This window comes from Culex quinquefasciatus, chromosome 1 (assembly GCF_015732765.1).
Source record: "Culex quinquefasciatus strain JHB chromosome 1, VPISU_Cqui_1.0_pri_paternal, whole genome shotgun sequence".
Classification (NCBI taxonomy): domain Eukaryota; kingdom Metazoa; phylum Arthropoda; class Insecta; order Diptera; family Culicidae; genus Culex; species Culex quinquefasciatus.
In genome coordinates, this window is record NC_051861.1 from 20,698,293 (window position 1) to 20,712,480 (window position 14,188).

Below are 14,188 nucleotides of genomic sequence, written 5' to 3' on the forward strand. Positions count from 1 at the left end.
TTGATTTTCGTCATGCTAATGAAAACTTTTTGCTTGCGGTATATTATAATCCCCCTAATCTTAACTGTGCAGATATTTTAAAAAGCCATTTTGAAAATTTTAGCGTTAAATACAATTTTACGTATTTTATAGGTGATTTCAATACCAACCTATTATATAATTCATATCGTTTGCAACACCTTCGAGAAGTTGTATCTAATTTTTGTTATTCTTTCATCAACTCCGAGCCAACTTATTTCTACAGTTCAGGTTGTTCTTTACTTGATCTTTTTATCACTGATTCCCTCACATGGTTCTTAAAAATGATCAGATCTCTTTACCTGGAGTTTCTCATCATGATATGATCATTTTTCTTTAAATTACTCTTTATCTAAAACCTCTGACAGTACCGTACAATTTCGAAATTACGAAAGAATTAATTTTGCTGAACTCCAAAATGCGTTTTATGACTTTGCCTGGGGTGACTTTTATAGTATTGACAATCCTAATGTTCTTTTAGATTTTTTATGAGAAACTTAACATATCTTCATGATCGGTTTGTTCCATTAAAGTCAATGCGTATAAAACATGAAAATTGTTGGTTCAATTCTGATATTGAAAGAGCCATGTTGAACAGAGATCTTGCCTATCGAACTTGGAAATCCTCTAAACTTGATAGTGATAAAGTGAATTATAAAATTCTTAGAAATCGTACCAATTTTTTGATAAGAAAAGCAAAATCAACTCATGATAGAAAGAAATTCAACACCAATCTTCCAAGCAAACAACTATGGAATAACGTTAAAAAACTAGGACTCAAAGATGATAATCGATGTAGTAATAGTATTGATATCTCTAGTGAGCAAATTAATGACTTTTTCGTTTCTAATTTTACCATGGATGATTCAACGATACCCACTTTTGCAGCCTGTCCAAATGGTTTTACCTTCAAACCTTTTCTTGATTATGAAATTATTAATTCGGTTTTTTCAATAAAATCCAACGCTTTTGGCCTAGACGGTGTTCCGATCAAATTTATACAAATTATGCTTCCACTAATTTTACCGCTGATTAAACACCTCTTTCATAGCATCATTAAGACCTCTATCTATCCCCAGGGCTGGAAAACCGTTAAAGTGATACCTATTAAGAAAAAAGGTAATTCCTCTGCAATTGCTAACCTTCGACCAATTAGTATATTGAGTGCACTCTCAAAAGTTTTGAGAAACTTATTAACACTCAAATTTCTTTATTCATCAACGATTTGAACCTACTGCATCCGTATCAATCTGGTTTTCGTAAAAATCATAGCACAGAAACAGCCTTGCTGAAAGTCCATGACGATATCGCTTTAACTTTAGATAAAAAGGAATTGCAATTCTGTTATTAATAGACTTTGCTAAGGCGTTCGATCGGGTATCCCATCGAAAACTTGTAAACAAACTTCGTTCTGATTTTCTCTTTTCTGAGTCAGCTGCAAAACTTATTGAATCTTACCTTATACATCGCAGTCAAGCTGTCTTTTGTAATGGGATATTATCAACTTTTCAAAATATTGGATCTGGTGTTCCTCAGGGTTCCATTTTAGGACCGTTACTATTTTCTCTTTTATCAATAATTTACCCTTAGTTTTAGAACATTGCTCAATCCATTTGTTTGCTGATGATGTTCAGATTTATTTTTGTTCTGATTCCGTTTTTGATTTGTCTGTTATTAGAAATAAAATAAACAAAGATCTCTCAAATATTTACAAGTGGTCTCAACACAACCTTTTGCCAATTAATCAGTCCAAAACTAAAGCAATAATTTTTAGCAAATTGCGATCTTCTATTGTTTGTCCTGCTTTACTTTTTGGAAACGAACATCACCAATTTCAAATTATAGCCCTTTAAGGTGGATTTTGAGACAAATCATCAATTTTTCAATTTAAGGTAAAAGTATCAAATGTTAGTAAGCACACACTTATTTTTATAATCGTTTTTTAATGTACCAATAAAATATACATTTTCAACTTGTTTTCAATCATTACAAAAATAATTTGAAGACAATTGGATGTACCATCTCTTCACCTCTTTTTGTTGGATTCTTATGGTCCGGTTCTCGATATTAGAAAACGAATAAGCGATTAAATTTTCTGATCTCCTTGAAAAAAATATTCTGAAGATTTTAAAATCAAGACTTACTATGCAAAAACTAATTAATATTGAATTTTTTATACTTTATTATAGTTAGTCTTGGTCTGAATCTGATGTTTCTAAGAAAAATAAAAGACAGATTACTAAAAATATCATTTGACATTCTGGAGATGTTTCTATTGAAATTATTTAAAACTTAATAACTAAACTCGGTAAAAAAATAAGTCTGGTAATTTATGAAATTTGAGAATCTGTAATTAACTATGAAAAAACGTTTCAAATGATTATATTTATAATATGTTTAAATTATACACACTTAGATTTTTTACCGAATTTGGTAAAGATTACCGATATTTCAACCGCTGAACAGCTCGGTAAATTTAAAATTATCGAAATCATTAAAATTTATCGAAATTCGGTAATAAATTTCCTTTTGTACATCGTACAACCAAAATTTAGTAAAATTTTGTTCATTTAACAGATGGTTTTCCGAACTAAACTTTACCGAAAAATCTAAGGGTGAACATTCACTCATTGACTTTTTTTAAACAATCAACATTCTCCAATCCATAAGCAGTACCATACAGAGAGTGAACGAACCTTGACACTTCCAACGATTGATTGTAGCCATTTCGCCAATTGAATCACAGTGAATCGCGCCCATCAGGCGCGCTCACTTCTTTTAATGTTTTTCGTAACCGACCCCAAACGACCACATCTGAACGACTCAATTGCTTTGTGTTCTACATTCGAATCGAATCGAATCGAACGCGCCCAATTAACAACGACGTTTCAACCAACGAGTCTCACTCACCTTAAAGCTTCGCGCCTCGATGATGCGGATATCGGCGGGTATCCTGTCTCCGAACTTGACCTCGACGACGTCTCCGATGACCAGGTCTTCGGCGCGCAGCGTCAGCTTCTCACCCTCGCGCAGCACGGTCGCAAACTGGGGCACCATGTTCTTGAACGACTCCATGATCTTTGAACTTTTCGATTCCTGAGGGTTGATTTTTGTGGGGTACGCGTAAACCGAATTAGATATTGATTGGGTGGTTCATAGGGGGGTAGATTTTACCTGATAGTACGAGAAGATACCGGTGACTATCACGACGGCGGACAGCACGATGCCGAGGTACAGGTTATCGTCGGCCGGTTCCTCAACGGTACTGGCCTGGATCGAGTAGGCGACGAAGCAGAGAATAGCACCGATCCACAGCAGCATGGCGAAGCCACCGAAGAGATTCTTGCAGAACTTGACCCACTCGGGCGTCTGTTTAGGTGGGGTGAGTGCGTTTGGTCCATCTCGTTCCAGGTTTTCCTTTGCTTTCGCGTGGCTGAGACCCTGCGATCGGAAACGGAAACGATTTAGAATGATTTTTGGTACATTTCGTTGAAATGTTTCATAAGTGACCTGTGAAACATGAAACATTTCACTGACCTCCCTTTCAACGGTCAACCCGGCTCAACTTACATTTTCTGGATGTGTCTGTAGTCGTTGGTACAGTTCTTCCGGGGAGATTTTGTGAAAATCGATGTCCAACTCCTGCTTCAGCTCATCCAAATTATCTCCTTTCTTCTTTGGTGGCATTTTGCGTCTGGACTATTGGTTGCAAGAGAAATAAATAAAATCACAGTTAATTCAACTCCGACACATTTCCTCAACAGCAGCACAGCACAGATCCAAATCGAACGAATCCTAGCGCCAGACTGATACCCGGACCTGCCGGGGACGGTTGCTATATTGAAGTGCCCTCGGACGACGACGACGACGTCGGCACTCGTCGGCGCTCTGATAAGATATCACGTCCGGCAATCACAGGCCCGAACGGGTTAATTAAGCCTTTTGCTGAACAGGCCGTGCCACATGATGGACATATCTTCGAGTGGTGGCGGATGCCCTTCACCTTAATATTCTGGATGGAACTTTTTCTTATTTTTTTCTAGCACGAGTTGTCAACTTTGAAGAATCGGTTTCAAGTGTTTACTAGCTTTTCTAGAATCGGATTTGGAGCACGTCCTAAGCGAAGAGTTATGAAACACAAGTGTGTCGTCCAAATCTGTTAGTGGAACTTAAATTTGTAGAACGTTAAAGAGATACATATTTTTTTATTTCCAATTTATTAACGCAGATTACTGAACCCGTTTTCAACATTGATTAATTTGTGAAAATAAAAATTACCATCCTTTGAAACATTATTCAAAACAAGAATTCTAATTTTCAGAGGTCCTCGCACTAGAAGTTTGGTGTTTATGTTACACATGACCAATATGACAAAGTTTGTTCCATTCAGTTAAGTTTCGCGTCCCAAGATTTTTTATTGAATATTATAATGTTTGATAAAGTGATTGAAAAGTTAAGATACAAATGATTTAATAGGTTTACCATAAGGGTAATTTTCAACGGAATGAGTGTGTAAGTTACGGTGGCAATACTTTGAACGCACTTACTCAAAAATGAGATCTGGGTGATTTCCCCACAATATTTTTTCGCAGTTCCTTTCCCGCTCAAAACTACGCTCAGTTCGAGGTAAAAATGGGACGATTGCACAACATTTTCTTCCATCGCGAAACCACGTGTCCTGTGGCAGTCCACTTTCTTCCTACCCCACGTCAAGTGGGTGGCCAGGGCGTGCAAGTTATGCAACCCTTTGCAAACGTACACACCGCACATATACAACCTGAAGGGCTTGCACGTGTACGTGCGCCGGCGCCTGCTTGTTCTAGGTGGGTTTGCTCGTTCGATTTGGATCCGCACTTGTTACTGTGTTGCTGAGAATATACAAAAAAGTATTGTTAAACTATTCGTGTGTGCACCGGTACTGATCGATTAGACAGATTTCTCTCCACCGTAGCGCGATTGAGGTTAGATTTTTAAGCCCATAGTAGAAGATTTACCCGTTAGGTTACCTTAAGGTTACTTTCCTTACAAATCTTACCCAAAGATCCAGTGACTGAAAGAAGAAGAAGAAGACAGAACCAAGCACAGGCAACTACTCAAGCTACTAATCTAAAGCAAATCTACAACTATTACGCCAGGGTTATGATTGAGAAATAGAGGAAAGCGGTTGTTATACTAAGTTTAAAACAAACACAAGTGTCTGAGGCTGTCGATGTCGATGGCGAGAACGTGCCGCCTGTAGATAAACCGTGTTCCAACCGTTTCAAGGAAAAGCGTGCGCCCAGCTTAGCTTAGTTAGTATCAGCGTGTGTGTATTTTTGAGTTAGTACATTAGTGCAGGCGTGATGTTTAGTTGAGAGGTTTACTCGATTAACTCTGACCGCAGCGCTCGAACTTGTTCGAACTGTAGGTATGAATAATAAGAAGATAAAAAGCAAAAAACCACAGGATCTCAGCGAAGCGTAACGGCACGAACTTGAGGGCGGTTAGCTGGTCGCCGATTTTAATGACTGTTTAATAGACTTGGTTGGGAATTTCCAGCACAGACAGGTAGTTAATCGGCGGGTTTTTTGGTGAAGGTCGTCACAAAACGGCACGAACTTGGCAGTTAGTGATACGGTGTGGATGAAACGCACCTTTTGTATCGGAATATCAAACGAGGAGTGATTTGAAACATTATATCGAATTAGCGATGATTGTTATACAAATACAAAACTCCTTCAACATTTTTTTTTCTTAAGGTTAACTTAGGTTTGTACAACAAGAAAAATCATGTTGAATAGTGCAAAAAAGTATGACTTTTTGTGACGAACACTTCATGGAATAAAAATCAATATTTTATGCTTCAAAACAAATTCCAAGGATACCACAAGTGTTAAAATTATTTTATACAGAGCTTCAAAAAAATCTTTTGTGTAAAAAGGCTCATTCAAATTTTATATCAGCTTCGGTCAAAGGCAATAAAGCGGCAAAACAATAAAATAAAAAACCTCAGTTTCAAATTTTAAAATAATCATTTCCATAAAAAAAAAACAAAAAGTATCACAAAATTATACGTTACTAAAATTATGTAATAAGTTAGAATTGTAGAAATATCATCAGGATGTAGTATAAACAGTCAGTTTTAAGAGAGTGCATGAAAAATATGTCTTTTCTAACAAATTTTCATCAGAATTTGAAAATTAATATTGAGTTAGTTAGTTAGAGTTAGTTATTATTAAATTGTGCTTCAAATCCCGAACACTGATAAAGGCTGATTCGAAATCCGGACACTTTTGCTTCGAATTCGCACAAATTTGGACTGAAATGTTAGTGAATGGCATTCTTTAGGTTTCAAATGAGCTGTTAAAATAAAAAAATGATATTTTATATGTATACAAATTTGCTAGAATTTAACCCTCTACAACCTAACACCGCCTTTAGACGGGCTTCGATCTATAAAATCGTCAAAAATCAATTCTCCAACCGATTTTTGATCTTCAAAAAGCATGGGAAAGAAGAACTCTTAAAATATTAGAAAATTTCAGGGTTGGAATTTTAACTTATTTTATGTGACTTTGCCAATGTTTTTAAAAATGTACTTTTTTTTTTGGGTTAACTTTGGCTGTGTTTTTTACTATCATTTCCTATATTTTCAGTAAAAAGAAGTATGCAGTATTTTATGTAGTGCCCCAGACTATGCCTCTACGCATTTTTTTTGCAATTTAAATAATGATGGTGCCATTCTATAGGAGAAAATGTGAAAGACATGCAAACAATTGAAAAAGTAACTGTAAAAACGTGAAAAAAATTAGATAGACAAAATGTAATTATATTAGGTGGTAGAATAGGCCAAATACTACCAAAAACAAACATAAACTGAACAAGATAAATGCAATTTGAAATACTAAAAATAAAACAAGAAAAACGTAAAACAAGAGAAGTAAAGTTTATCGTATAACAAAAATTGCTCAAAATGACCTCCTAAACACGGGAAAAATGAATATTTTCTAAAAAAAATTTGGGCAGTAGAGGGTTAAGGAAATCAAACCCATAAATGTCTGCTTTGCCTTCCCGATTTTTCGGACGCCTATGAAATATTTCAGTGAAATGTTTCGCATTTTTGGTTAACTTATAATTTTATTTAATTTAATTGTTTTGACATTCACTACAGCGCTCAAACAAACTTTGAATGAAAGTTGATGTTAGAACTCATCCAATAACATAGTTTTGACATTCATAAGGCTGGTACAAATATTTTTAAAAGCTTTTGTCACCCCCTTCAAAATTGGCCCGAAAAATCAGGGGGCAAAAAAAATATTTTTACAATAAACTTCAAAATTTCAATGAAAATTCAAGTGCAACCAGCTGAAATCAAATTGAAATACATTCTTCTGCGTTTAAAATCATTTTTAGCATGTTTGGGTTTATTTAAAAAATCTTAAGATTTTTTGAAAATTTTCGATGCAAAATCTTTTTTTTCGATACAATTTTTGTTTTTGTCAGATCTTAGATTTTTTGAAAACTAATGATTGCAAAACAACTGAACTAGTGTAAAATGCATTTTAAAACACTTTTTTCATTTAAATGTGAAGACTATGGCTTGTTATTTAAATTTTTATATTTTTTTATTTTTTTGTCCCCCCCCCCTTGACCTCGGCCAGGGCCGAGAGACAAAAACTTTTTTAAATATTTGCATCGGCCTAATGCGAACTTATATTCAAATAATTGATAACACAAGATGAGGTGTCCGGGTTTCGAAGCGTCCGGGAATTCGAATCATGACGTTATCTGAATACTTTCACAGTGTTTTAATAAAAATGTAAAATGTAACGATTAAAAGAAATTAAAACCTTGCCGTGAAATTCGAAACAATTTATTTAAACTTTATTTCTTTAATTTAGCAAATTTAATATAACGTGAAGAAAATGTCAAAAATAATATTTTTAATTCAACGTTTATGATTCAAGTTGTTTTTAATTACAATACATGTTGAGAGAAAATTGGTTAAGCATTTGGCAATGTTTTTAAATTTCCAGGAATTATCAATAACAAATGTTTCAATACTGCTTTAAATGGAATTTATATTTATTTTCCTTATTTTTTTAAGTGACCAAGTTTCACTTTTATTGAAAACCATAAAAACAAAATAAATTTAAATTTACTTATTTGATTGATCGTACTTTTGGTAAATCTGTTATTCGGGATGTGAATCGTTTTGGAGATATTTTAGCAAATTTAAATTTAAAGTGTTAGTAAAATTTAATCACACTTTTTTCAACATATAAATTTTTTTGAAATTGTTATTATAAAGAAGTAAAATAAGTTTGAAGTAACTAAAAATCTATATAACAAAGGTTTTCACTGCCCATGCAGATGATACTTCAAGAAACTAAAGTTTTATAAAGAATTGTTACTTGGAAGATTTAGTTTTATGTTTGTTTTCAAATCGAAAACTAAAGTTAGTGTGTTAAAAATCGTGCATATCAAACTGTTAAGGTGTGAGTGTGTGTTTTGCTCCAGCTACTAAAGAGGTGTGCACTTTTCCTGAAAAAAAAAAACTTGTCACAAAACGCTCAATACTACCTTATACTGTCCGTCGGCGGTTCGGTTGTCATCCTTCAGCGGTGCCACCGTGGCGACTCGGTACGAGTCCGCCCGACCGGTCTTCACGGGACAAAATGCAAGAGTCGATGATGATAGTTTTTTTGATTTTTGCACACAACATACAAGCAATGTAACAATCATAATGCAAAATAAGACACACACACACAAAAACACGATGAAATTGGATGGAAGGGTGTGTGTGTTTGGTTTGACAGGCAGGGGAAAAATGCATGAAAATAAATAAAGTAATAAAAAAATAATCATGATTAGCGGTTGTTCTATTCTAGCTAACGAATAACATAAAATTAACGTGGGAAAACATTTAAGGATTGGGGATTTTTGAGGAATTGGACGATTTTTCGGGAGATTCGATCGGTTTTCCATTGGTTTTCCCAGTTTTTTTGTTGGGTTATTGATTCCGCGACGGAGCGACCACCACCACGAGGACGGATGGACACTCACAAGAGACAGAGAGAATGAGAGATCCGTGCGGAGAGTCACTCATTTTCGCAGACTGTGGAGGAAAAGCGCACATGCGCGGTCCAGCTTTTCACGTTACATAATCACGGCGGTGTCGTGCCAGAGGGCAAGATTTTACCCCCAGAGGGAAAAAAATCTGATTGGTTTCAAAGTTTTGAATTTGACCAGGTTCTTTCAAAATAATCTTCTGAACTGTTCAAATTTATGCTTATGTAACCCTCTCATTCAAAAATCACTGAAAATAAGACGTTTATCCTTGGGCAAATGTGTTGACGTAAAACCCTTTCGAAGATTATGTCATTAAAATTTTAGAGCGGAAAACTGTGCGAGCAAGCAAAAGAGAGCAGATCGATATCGAGTTTTCCCGAGAAAAGTTTACACACCAACAGCGTGGCGGTGCACATCACCTTAATGTTTAAGGTCAGCTGAAAATGATTAATGAGCTGGGAAGGCTGGCCCCCCCACTGGGGCTGGTTGGGCGCTGCGAGTGTTGGCCAGTGGCCAACCAAACTCTACTGCTGGGAAGAAGATGAGGATGTTGTTGTTTTCGTGCCGTCTCGCTCTTACCAGTTGCCAAGGGCATATTTTCTTTTGGGTGGGCAAATGGGGACGCTTGGTAATTCAGCTTTAGTTTGAGTTGAAGAAAAATTAATAAGCATAATGAAACTTTGAAAAATTTAAAAAGGTTAATACATTTCTAATTGTAGCTTCTTTTTAAGCTATGTTGAGCTCACACAAATTGAATCAAAATATCATCGCTTTGATGATTTTTATGGTATTATTTTTCATTGGGATGGCTTGTTTGTAGTTTATAAAAGCTTGACAATTTGCTCTAGTATATTTCTCATACTGATTCGCTACAAATTTTTCGAGTAAAATTACATATAATTTGACGAAATAATGCACGAAATATTGTTTTTTTTATTGTAGCAATTTTAGTTCAATCATGTTAAAGAAATTTTTCAAGAAATTTTTCTGGAGATTTAGTGACGTTGATATTTAGTCATATTTTGCAGTGTTTTGAAGTTTTTTTGCATTTCAAAACAAACTTTTCGACTTGTGTTTTTATTATGTTCAAAATATGTTGTTGATATTTTATATTTTAAGGAAAACGTCATCTTTGTGAGGCCTGTCTGGCCTTTAGCAATCAGCAAAATTCATAACAATTTTTCCATTAGGCTGGTACAAATATTTTTCAAAGTTTTTGTCACCCCCCCTTCAAAATTGGCCCGAAAAATCAGGGGGCAAAAAAAATATTTTTACAATAAACTTCACATTTCCAATGAAAATTCAAGTGCAACCAGCTGAAATCAAATTAAAATACATTCTCCTGCGTTTAAAATCATTTTTAGCATATTAGGGTTTATTAAAAAATCTTAAGATTTTTTGAAAATTTTTGATGCAAATTCTTTTTTTTCGATACAACTTTTGTTTTTGTCAGATCTTAGATTTTTTGAAAACTAATGATTGCAAAACAACTGAACTAGTGTAAAATGCATTTTAAAACATTTTTTTCATTTAAATGTGAAAACGATGGCTTGTTATTTAAATTTTTATATTTTTTTATTTTTTTGCCCCCTTGACCTCGGCCAGGACCGAGGGACAAAAAACTTTTTTAAATATTTGCATCGGCCTTATCTCAAAAAAAAATACAAGCCAACAAAAAAATAGATATGAAGAGATGACATTGTTCAGAATAGTGTTCAAAAAATCCTTTTTTTTTGTTTAATGGTTTAAATTATGCGCATACACGATATATCATAACTTTTTCTGAACTTTATGAAAAAAATAAAAAATTCTGAACTTTATGGAATTTATTAGAACAAGACATTTACATCAAACAACGATCCCCTTGAAACAAACAAACTATTTGTGTATTATTTGAGTTTATTTATTTATTTGTAAATTTGTAAATTTCTCGGGAATTCCCGAAATTCGGAAAAATACATTTTCCTTACCTTTTGGTCCCAATTTTTTGAAAATTTATAAAAAAAATAATGAGAGAACCTTACTTAATTTATTCATTTTAATTTACTGTGCATATTGAACTAATAAGAAAAAATCAGGTTCATTTCAGGTTTATTTCAGATAATACTTATTTGAAAACGGTGTAACAATGATAGGATTTCATTCTGTTTTAATATTTTTTCCAACTGGTAAGGTTTATCCCAAGATTATTATTTTGTAAATCATATACTGGGGTCCATGCACTATTGTTGGAAAAATTTTTTTCAACAGTATTTGAAAAATAGAGGCGTTGAAAATTGTATTAAGCATTTTGGGGTGACTTTGTACAAAGTATTTGTTGTTAAAATCAGATTTAAAGTGTTCAAATTTCACACAATCACTAAGGTTGCCTATAAGTTTTTAAGAAGGAAAAAAATCAATGTGTAAATTTGTTGAACTTAGTTCATAAGCTTTTTAACAATATACAGATAAATTTTAGGTGAAATTGATAAAAAAAAAACAAAATTTTGCCTAAAAATCGTTAAAATGAGTTTTGTTGATAAAATTACGGTCTAGAACAAGTTACTTGCCATGAAAAACATAATTTCTGCATGATTTTATTTTTTTGCTTAAGAGTTAAGGGGTTATATACATTTATATCGGCAAAAAAGTCAGAGTTTAGTATGAGCACACACATCAACTTATTTCAAATTCTTTTTTCATGGCATTAAAAAATACATTTTCACCTACTTTCAAAACAAATTTGAAGATATTTGGTTGCATCGTTGCCGAGATGTAGCAATTTCAAATGAGCAGTTTCAAAAAACGGGTGCCACGATATCTCAACATTGTCTTGAACAAATCGGCTCAAAATGTTGGTGAAGACTCGTTAAACCAACTCTGTGTTCATGACGAAGCCCGATTTTCAAAAAGTTTATTTAAAAAAAAGATAATTTTTTTTGTGTTTTTCATATAAAAAAACCGTTAGTTTTTGATTTTTGTAATTTTTTAAAAGCTAATTTTAAATATTGGACTTCGTCATGCACACGGGATACATCTTGAGAGTCTTCACCTCAAATTTCAGCCAATTTGGTCCATCCCCTCTTGAGATATCGTGGCACCCGTAAATCACTCGGGGTTTAGAGAAAAACGCCAACAAAGTTTGACAGCCCGCTTTGCGCATGGCAAAATTTTGAACTTAAATCGTCTCTTACTCAGTTTAATCATGAAATATCTTCATAAAACTTTCAGGAGTGATTAATAATCATCTTCTGAGTGGGTTTATCAAATATTCTGTAATAAATTTTTTTGTGATTTTCTACCTGTATGTAACCCCTTAACGTTATTATTAAACATATTCCCTTGAAATGGTAACAGAGACAAATTTAAAAGCATTTTTATGGTTGAGAAGCATGGATTTTACTAACTGTTTCAAAATTTGATTTGAAAAACAATACTTCTCAACAAAAAAAAATCAATTGATTTTTTTTTATTTGGTAGGAGTTGAAAGACAGCATATACAATTAGTAAATTTCATTATTTTTATAAAGTTGTTTGATTTTTAAAAGCAGTCAAGCCAATAATTGACCCTCACACTCATTTTGGACATTAAAGTTGCTTTTCTCTACAATTTTGTTGCAAAATATCAATCAGAAGCAGGATAAGATCAATTTTCGATGAATTCAAATTTCCCGGGAATTCCCGGGATTTCCCGAGAAATTTGTTAAAATTTTCCCGTTTCCCGGGAATTTTGTAATTCCGGGAAATTGGACGCTCTAGTTCAAAGACTTTACAGGAAAGGTTCATACTTTTGATTGGATGATCTTTTAGGAAAAAGATTTCAAAAAAAACCCTAGATCTCTGACTGACTAAAATTTTAGTACACCGTTTCTGTATTTAGTACAAATCTCACAAACCATTTCATCTCTCATTGCGCTCTCTTAACTAAAATCGGATAGGAAATATGTTTCTTTTTTTAAAAAGACGATTGTTGAAAGATTAAACAACTACATCAACACATCATCATTCACAGAGTGCAACATAAATCTGTTACCCGTAAAGGGAAAGAGCTCTGTATCAAAAGATCATGTTTGTTTTTGCTTTGTGAATGCCCCAGTAAATCATCCCACCTTCAGAAAGCCACACAAAACTCCTTTCAAAAAGATAAAATTTGCCGTTTCATCCGTAAACAAAGCCGGCTTCCCGGTCCTCTAGCTCAACTCAACCCGTCGACAGCCGACAGTGTACTAAAAGTATAAATTTCTTCGCTTTATTCAAACAAACAGAGCTCGGCTTTATTTCTGTGCAAACCAGCATGGAAACACTTCCAGATGATTGGCGCGTTAAAAAGCGTATGTTTTGCAGAACTTTTATTTTCGATACTAAAACAAATATTTCACACCTTAAAGCACTGTATGTGCTTGTGTGTGTTTGCTTGTTTGTTTTGCTGCCTTGAACTGAATTCTCAAACACAGTACAGGCTGATAGTAATCTACAAGCCATAACCGATTGTGTGTGTGCGTCGGTTTTAACAAGTCAAAATGAGTCTAGTCGCGCGGGATTAGTACAGCAGCGGGAGCGCGTTATCTCCGCTACAGCTTCCCTAGTAAGTGAAAAAAAGAATGAGGTTACGTTCCGGGGTTGACCCGACCCCGATCTCGCGTGTGGGAAAAGAGTGTAGATTTTTTTTTGTTCCAGTTTAAATTTTTAATTTCGGTTTGAAGTGGATTGAGCGCTAACTATGTAAGTTGAAATTTTAGTACAAGCACTAATTTGCAGTTCCAATTAGGCACTTGAAGTTATCGGATGCTTTCAATTACTTAACGACTTCCGTCAGAAATATTTAATTTGATTATGAGGCCTCAATCTCGTTAGCAACGCTTTTACGATGATTCAGCATCATTTCAGAACAAACAATAAGGTTGTCAACCAAGAAAGATAACCGTTCTGGCAATCGATAGCTGTCAAATGTCGACGGCCTTTCCATATTGAAATCGACATCACAGGTTTGCGTCGTTATCTAGGCGAGACAACTCGAGCAGTTCAAACACTTTACCTTGGTATTTTTTTTTAGCACAAGCTCTTTGGCAATGTACTAAATTATAACGTCGAAACGGCAAATCAATTGAGAGTAATCCATGTGGGGGAACCTAAACTGTCA

General features: G+C 34.3%; 1 protein-coding gene across 7 annotated transcripts in view; it reads right to left on the minus strand.

Annotated features, from left to right (window-relative positions):
* Positions 1-14,188, minus strand: part of LOC6037507 (sodium/potassium-transporting ATPase subunit alpha) — a 98,687-nt gene that overhangs the window by 17,996 nt on the left and 66,503 nt on the right. For 5 of the 7 annotated variants that reach the window (XM_038251986.1, XM_038251973.1, XM_038251978.1 and 2 more), the window contains 4 exons: positions 8,581-8,661; positions 3,589-3,717; positions 3,193-3,459; positions 2,929-3,114 (listed from right to left, as the gene is read on the minus strand). In XM_038251986.1, coding sequence (XP_038107914.1) covers positions 2,929-3,114; positions 3,193-3,459; positions 3,589-3,717; positions 8,581-8,661 — 663 coding nt within the window. The remainder of the gene's footprint in view (positions 1-2,928; positions 3,115-3,192; positions 3,460-3,588; positions 3,718-8,580; positions 8,662-14,188) is intronic. The other 2 variants (XM_038252007.1, XM_038251999.1) reach the window with 1 other exon arrangement.